This window comes from Lemur catta, chromosome 2 (assembly GCF_020740605.2).
Source record: "Lemur catta isolate mLemCat1 chromosome 2, mLemCat1.pri, whole genome shotgun sequence".
In the NCBI taxonomy this organism is placed as follows: Eukaryota; Metazoa; Chordata; class Mammalia; order Primates; family Lemuridae; genus Lemur; species Lemur catta.
The window spans coordinates 25,942,826-25,949,133 of NC_059129.1; the positions used below are offsets into that span (position 1 = coordinate 25,942,826).

At 53.1% G+C, this 6,308-nt stretch overlaps 1 protein-coding gene across 4 annotated transcripts; it reads left to right on the top strand.

Moving 5' to 3' along the window:
- The first annotated feature begins 41 nt into the window (after positions 1–41).
- MOSPD3 (motile sperm domain containing 3) lies at positions 42–3,507 on the top strand. Of its 4 annotated transcripts, none has more exons than XM_045541458.1 (6): positions 42–225; positions 1,463–1,730; positions 1,949–2,024; positions 2,238–2,467; positions 3,013–3,177; positions 3,298–3,507. In XM_045541458.1, the coding sequence occupies exons 2-6, from the start codon at positions 1,526–1,528 to the stop codon at positions 3,327–3,329; spliced, it is 708 nt and encodes a 235-aa protein (XP_045397414.1). In that variant the 5' UTR covers positions 42–225; positions 1,463–1,525; the 3' UTR covers positions 3,330–3,507. The 4 variants fall into 4 exon arrangements, with proteins under 4 accessions (XP_045397414.1, XP_045397412.1, XP_045397413.1 ...); XM_045541456.1 differs by lacking the exon at positions 42–225 and adding an exon at positions 863–996; XM_045541457.1 differs by lacking the exon at positions 42–225 and adding an exon at positions 1,027–1,109.
- Positions 3,508–6,308: the final 2,801 nt, after the last annotated feature.

The window sequence follows — 6,308 nt, forward strand, 5'->3', positions numbered from 1 at the left end:
TGGCTTAGGGCTTTGCTGTTTTCTCTAGCCATAATTCTCTTCCTAAGTCCAGTCAGATCTGGTCTCAAAGCTCATCCTAGCCACACATTCATTTGTTCGTTCCAAATGGCAGGCAGTTTTAAGTGCTGAAGATACAACAGAAAACAAAACAAACCCCCTGCTCTTGTGGAGAGGAGAGAACATTCTTCAGGAGGAGAGAGAAACAATAAGATGTCAAGTAGTACTGTAAGTACTATAAAGAAAACAGAAGCATGATAAGAGAACAAATGGGTATGGGGTTATTGAACATATGATATGGTGCTCCGGGAAGGCTTTCAGATAAGATCAACTTTGTTTTTGCTCCACTGCTAACTGTGTGGCTTAGGGTGAGATTCTTCACCTTACCCAGGCTGTTTCCTCGTCTGTAAAAGGAGTTGAAGATTCGAAGGGATGATGTAAGTGGCAGCGTTTGGCAAATCTTAATTTCCTGTAAAAATGTGAGTGATTTCCCAGGCCCCTTACAGGAAGGAGAGGAACAGGAGACAAGCCCGAGCTGGGCTGAGATCCGAGTCCCAGCTGGGAGCAACCTCCAACCAGTACAACGGGAAACAAGCTTTAGGTTGCTGCAGAGGCTTCTAGGAGAGCCTGGAGTTGAATTGGAGGAAAAGGGCTTCCTCGTGGGAGATCCAACAATTTGGACAGTCTCAGAGTAGGGAGGAAGGAACAAAGCCCAGCCCGAAGCCCCGTTCCAGTCTCTCCGAGTTACTTCAGGGCTGGGATTCGAGCCAGAGACGCCAGCAAAAGTTTTACGCCCCTGGGGTCAAGCCAATCGCAGGCGCCGGGGGCGGGAGCGGTCTGTGTGGTCTTTAAGCGCACCAATCGGCGCGTACTTACGGCGGAAACGAGGCCGCCCTTGCCAATGACAGAGGTCGTACGGCGGAAGTGCAGAATGGACTCTCCGGAATATGGCATCCTTGGTCTGGCCACAAGCTGATTGGCAGATGCTTTGACCACAAGGTGTCACAGCACGAGCGGCCATTCGGAGGCGGGAACTCAGGGAGGGGTCGGAGACGCAGACAGGGTCTCCCGGAGAGCAGGCGGCGTACACGGCAGCTCTGCAGGAGGCCGCGGTAGCGGGCGGAGTCTGGCCAGAGAGGGGGCGGGAGCCCCGGAACGCCCGGAAGGGGCGGGACCCGAGGCGGGGCGGGGCTTATGGAGATCGCGAGCCGGGCCTGAAGAGAAGGCCCGGGTTGGAAGCTGCGAGGGGTCGGGTTTAGCGCGGTGGGCGTGGCCATCGAGGTGGGGTTTGTGGGGCGAGTCTAAAGGAACCTGGGGCAGAGCTGAAAGAGGGAAGAGCTGGGGAGGCCTCGGTGCTTCTCTGCGGGAGCCCCATTGAGCGGGGTTCTGAGGCGGCGGCGGTGGCATCAGTCCAGGCCCTGCTCCAGGAGCTCATCTTGTCCCCTTTCGCCCCTCACGCCCCCAGCTCTAGACTCCAGGCCCTGTCCCCTGAGCTCTGCCCTCGGATGTCCGACCGCCCAGAGCCTGCATGCGCCGTGGGGCGCCCCAGGACCAGGAGCTGGTGGGCCCGGGGGCCCCTAGCCGGGGGTCCCGGGGCGCCCCTCCTCCCTTGGGACCCGTTGTCCCGGTCCTCGTCTTTCCCCCGGATCTAGTATTCAGAGCAGACCAGCGGAGCGGACCCAGGCAGCTGCTGACCCTCTATAACCCCACAGGAACTGCGCTTCGCTTCCGAGGTAAAGGGATGGGCGCCTCATGCAAGGGATCTGGGGGCTGGCGACAGGACACTGGGGGGCTGTGTGGGCTGGAGGAATCAGATGGATAGGGTCAAATGTCCAGCCTTCGTGAACTGGAAGAGTCACGTCCAGCCTTGGGGTAGAAGGCAGAGGGAACTCCAGTGACCCGCCATGGGCAGGGCTTGTCTAGGGTCTCTTTGCTTGTCTTTGTACCCCAGTCCTGTGCACAGCACCTGCCAAATACAGGGTGTTTGACGCAGAAGGATATGTGAAGCCTCAGTCCTGCATTGACATGTGAGTGAGTTGAGAGGGTGGGGAGGCTTATGGAAGCCAGGGGTCACTGCCACCTGTTGCCTTAGGTCTGAGACCTTGTCCTCTTTAACATGTTTTCCCCACCCTGTCTGCTCCCTAAGGGAAAGGCTTCTGTGGGGGGAGGCCTGGATTTACTTGGATTAGTGCCTCTCACACACTTCCCCTCAATGGGCCTCTCTCCTACCTTGGAACCAGTGTGATTCGCCACGTGGCCCCCATTCCCAGCCACTATGACATCCAGGACCGCTTCCGCATTGAGCTGTCTGAGGAGGGCGCTGAGGGCCGAGTAGTGGGACGCAAGGACATCACTTCGGTTCTGAAGGCTCCAGCATACCCCCTTGAACTTCAGGGACAGCCCGACCCAACACCCCACCCAGGGCCTCCTGCTGGGACAGCACCACCCACGGCCAAACACGTTCAGGAGAGTGAGTTGGGAGATAGGGATTCTTGAGTTCTGTAGGGTGGAAGAAACTAGCATTGCCCTACAGATGAGCTATGTTGGATTTGAAGTGGTCGGTTGGTCAATCTTTTGCCTTTTGGTGGAAAAATTCCTAGGAGTTGAGATTTTATATCAAGTACGGGGGATAAAAAGACTTTATAATTTCTCTGGTTTCTGACTTTTACTTAGAGGAAAAAGTTCTTCCTTAGGTCTAACTGCAGTACTTCTTGTTATGTGCCAGCTCAGTTCGGTTCAATAGGAAACCTGTATAGAGCAATTAATGCTGTACCGAGTTGTGTGCTGGGTATGGGAGTTAGAGAGAGGTCTCTGCCTGTCAGATAGGTGCACGGAAGATGGTTGTGAAGACAGAGTGAATGCTGAGGGACCAGAGGAGAGACAGTTTCTTGTGTCGTGCAGCACGCCCCCGGAGGGCAATGAAAAGTAGATACGTCTCCCATGTTCAGGCTCCTCCCTGAGCCCTTGGGCTGGGCAGCCTGGGGGCCACAGCTTCTGATGAGCTTTGTTTCTCAGACCCCCACCAGCAATTGGCCACTAGCTCCTTCCTCCTGTTCTTGCTGACGGGGATCGTCTCTGTGGCCTTCCTGCTGCTCCCACTCCAGGACGAACTTGGCAGCCAGCTGCCTCAAGTCCTACATGTCTCCCTGGGACAAAAGTTGGTGGCAGCCTACGTATTGGGTGAGCACAGTCGTGGCTGGGGATCTAGGCCCCAGAGAAAGGGGAGCGTGGGCTGGGGGAGAGCTAATTGAGCCCCATGACTGCTCACGTGACCCTGCTCTTTCTTTGTCCCCTCTCCAGGACTCCTCACCATGGTGTTCCTCCGGACCTGAGCCCCCTGCTCAAGCCACTCCCCCCCACCTCTGACCTGGGCAGGGACTTGAGGCAGCCACTGTGATGCCCCTACCTTGCCTCAACTCCTCTTTTCCCCTTCCTGCTGGACCCCCTCAAAATACCCAGGGATTTGTACTCATTTTCCAAGTTGAATAAAATACATTTTTAAACTCAAAATGAGAAACGTAGGGTATTTACCCCTGTCTTCCCACTTCTTTCTCGGTACCCAGACAGTGAAGAGGCCTGGTGAGGAGATAGAAGACCTGGGTTACTCCTGGTGCTGCATCCAAAAAACTGTGTGACCTTGAGCGAGTCATTTCCTTCCACCGCTAAAATGAGGGCATAGGGGAAGTTGATTCTTAAGATCCACTTTAACCCTAGAATAGGATCCTGTCCCTAAGCCAATGTATCTAACCAAAAAAGCGACAAAAAAAACCCAAAAAAACCAGCACCTAATCCTGCCCCTGTTGTAGAACTCCAGTCTCACCATCCGGAGCCAACAGAGCCTCGTGCCAGGGCTGCCTGCATGTTTACGATTCCCACAATCCTCTTCTGCATTTTTGACATTTTATCTGTTTTTACCTTTCCTTTAAGACTTCAACTCCTGTGGATCAGAAACACCAAGGTTCCTGCCAAGATGGGGGCAGATGGCCTTGCCTGACATAACCCCACCTTAACCAGGCAGGAGAAACTAAGGCACAGGAACGGAACAGGATCCTCAAAAGGTGGGCCTCCAGCTCCCCTGCTCTCCCAGCCATGGGGCCAGTGACACTGGGCAGATTGCTGACTGGGGACAAAGAATCAGCCAGATAATGTGAAGACAGACCCAGTCTGGTACACCACTGGAAGGTTATCAGTTGTTCCAGCTTTACTTTGGGGGCCTTGGGAGCTGCCCCACTACCCTGGGAGTCTTGTCCCTGCCACACCCAGAGCTTGCCCCAGGGGGGTGTGGCCGAATGGGTCTGCAGTCTGTGTCCAGGAGTCTGGGGAGGGCTTGTGCCATGGCCCAGCAAACCCCTCTTGCCAAATTACCCGTGCATAGAGGATAACCATTCATGCTAAACTGGCTAAGCCCAGGTCCCCAAAATGCATTTGAGGTACCACACAGGTTAATGATCCTGATAGTATTTGCTGTGAAAAGGCCTTATGGCTGGTGTGGTGAAGAAGGCTTTCTGAGACACAGCTGTGAAGGGGTGGGATGGAGGTGGGAGGGACTTGGGACACAGACTTTTTTTTTTTAAGTAGATTTTTTTAGAAAACAATACTGAGCTTACTGCCTCAGTTGGAGTGGGTGTGTATTAAGTTTCCTGTAGCTGCTATAACAAATTATCACAAACTTTGTGGCTTAAAACAACACAAATTGATTCTCTTACAATCATGGGGGTTAGAAATCCAAAGCGAGTCTTCTGGGGCTAAAATCAAGGGCTGTATTCCTTTGGGAGGTACCAGGGGAGAACCTTATTTCATTACCTTTTCCAGCTTCTAGAGGCCATCTGCATTCCTTGGCTTACGGCCCCTTCCTCCATCTTTAACGCCAGGAGTGTAGCATCTTCAAATCTGTGACTGACCCTCTGCCTCTGTCATCACACCTCCTTTCTCTATCTCTGCCCTTCCTGGCTCCTTTTATAAGGTCTTTTGTGATTACATCCCCCCACTCCAAATCCAGGATGATCTCCCTGTGTTAGTTTGCTAGGGCTGCCTTAACAGAATGCACACACCGGGTAGCTTAAACAACAGGAATTTATTTTCTCACAGCTCTGGAGGCTAGAAGTCCAAGATCAAAGGGTTGCCAGGTTTGGTTTCTTCTGTGGCCTCTCTTCTTGGCTTGCAGGTGGCCACCTTCTCATTGTGTCCTCACATGGTCTTTCCTCTGTGCATGCACATCCCTGCTACCTCTTTGTGTGTCCACCTTTTCTTATAAGGACACCAGTCAGAGTGGATTAGGGCCCATGTTAACTTCACAGCTTCAGTTTACCTTCATCATCTCCTTAAAGGCTCTGCCTCTAAGGTAGCCACTTTCTGAGACACTAGGGGTTAGGGCTTCAACGTGTGAGTTTGAGGGGGTGCAATTCAGCCCACGACACTTTCCACCTCAGCGCACACCTTAACTCATCCATCTCAAGGTCACATCCACAAGGTCCATTTTAGTTTCATTAGGTAACATTCATTCACAGGTTTCAGGGATTAGGACGTGGACATCTTTGTCCAGACTGTTATTCTGTCCACCGCAGGGAGCAAAGGGACAAGGTGAAGAAGGGCTGAGAAACCGCTTTGGGAAATTTGTTCTGGACTGTGTATCGGGGAAGGAAATAGTCAAGGAGGTTTCTGACCCCAGTTCAGGCTCAGGGGGTTAAGAAGGGGGCAGTTGCATCCTGAAACCCAGGAGCTGGAGTATCCCAAGTCTTAGGCTAAGAGGCCTTTACTTCCCAGTGTCCTGAGGAGCTGGGTGAGCCCTCTCATGCTATGCTGAGAACAAGAGAGGACAAAGTAGCCTGAGAGATGGGCTCTAGGATTTATGTGGCTGCCCTGGGAGTGAGAGCCAGGGCCACAGCCTCCTGAAGCTGTGATTAAAGGTAAATGGGGGCCGGGCACGGTGGCTCATGCCTGTAATCCTAGCACTCTGGGAGGCCGAGGCGGGCAGATTGCTTGAGCTCAGGAGTTCGAGACCAGCCTGAGCAAGAGCGAGACCCTGTCTCTACTAAAAATAGAAACAAATTATATGGACAGCTAAAAATATGTATAGAAAAATTAGCCGGGTATGGTGGCGCATGCCTGTAGTCCCAGCTACTCAGGAGGCTGAGGCAGGAGGATTGCTTGAGTCCAGGAATTTGAGGTTGCTGTGAGCTAGGCTGACGCCGCAGCACTCTAGTCCGGGCACCAGAGTGAGACTGTCTCAAAAAAAAAAAAAAAAAAAAAGGTAAATGGGGCCGGGTGCTGTGGCTTACACCTGTAATCCTAGCACTTTGGGAGGCTGAGGC

Bases quoted from the DNA above. Each gene is read 5' to 3' on its own strand.
- MOSPD3 (XM_045541458.1), top strand. From the start codon at position 1,526: ATGCGCCGTGGGGCGCCCCAGGACCAGGAGCTGGTGGGCCCGGGGGCC. The intron at 2,025-2,237 runs GTGAGTGAGTTG...CCTTGGAACCAG, and splicing joins CCTCAGTCCTGCATTGACAT to TGTGATTCGCCACGTGGCCC. The intron at 3,178-3,297 runs GTGAGCACAGTC...TCCCCTCTCCAG, and splicing joins GGTGGCAGCCTACGTATTGG to GACTCCTCACCATGGTGTTC.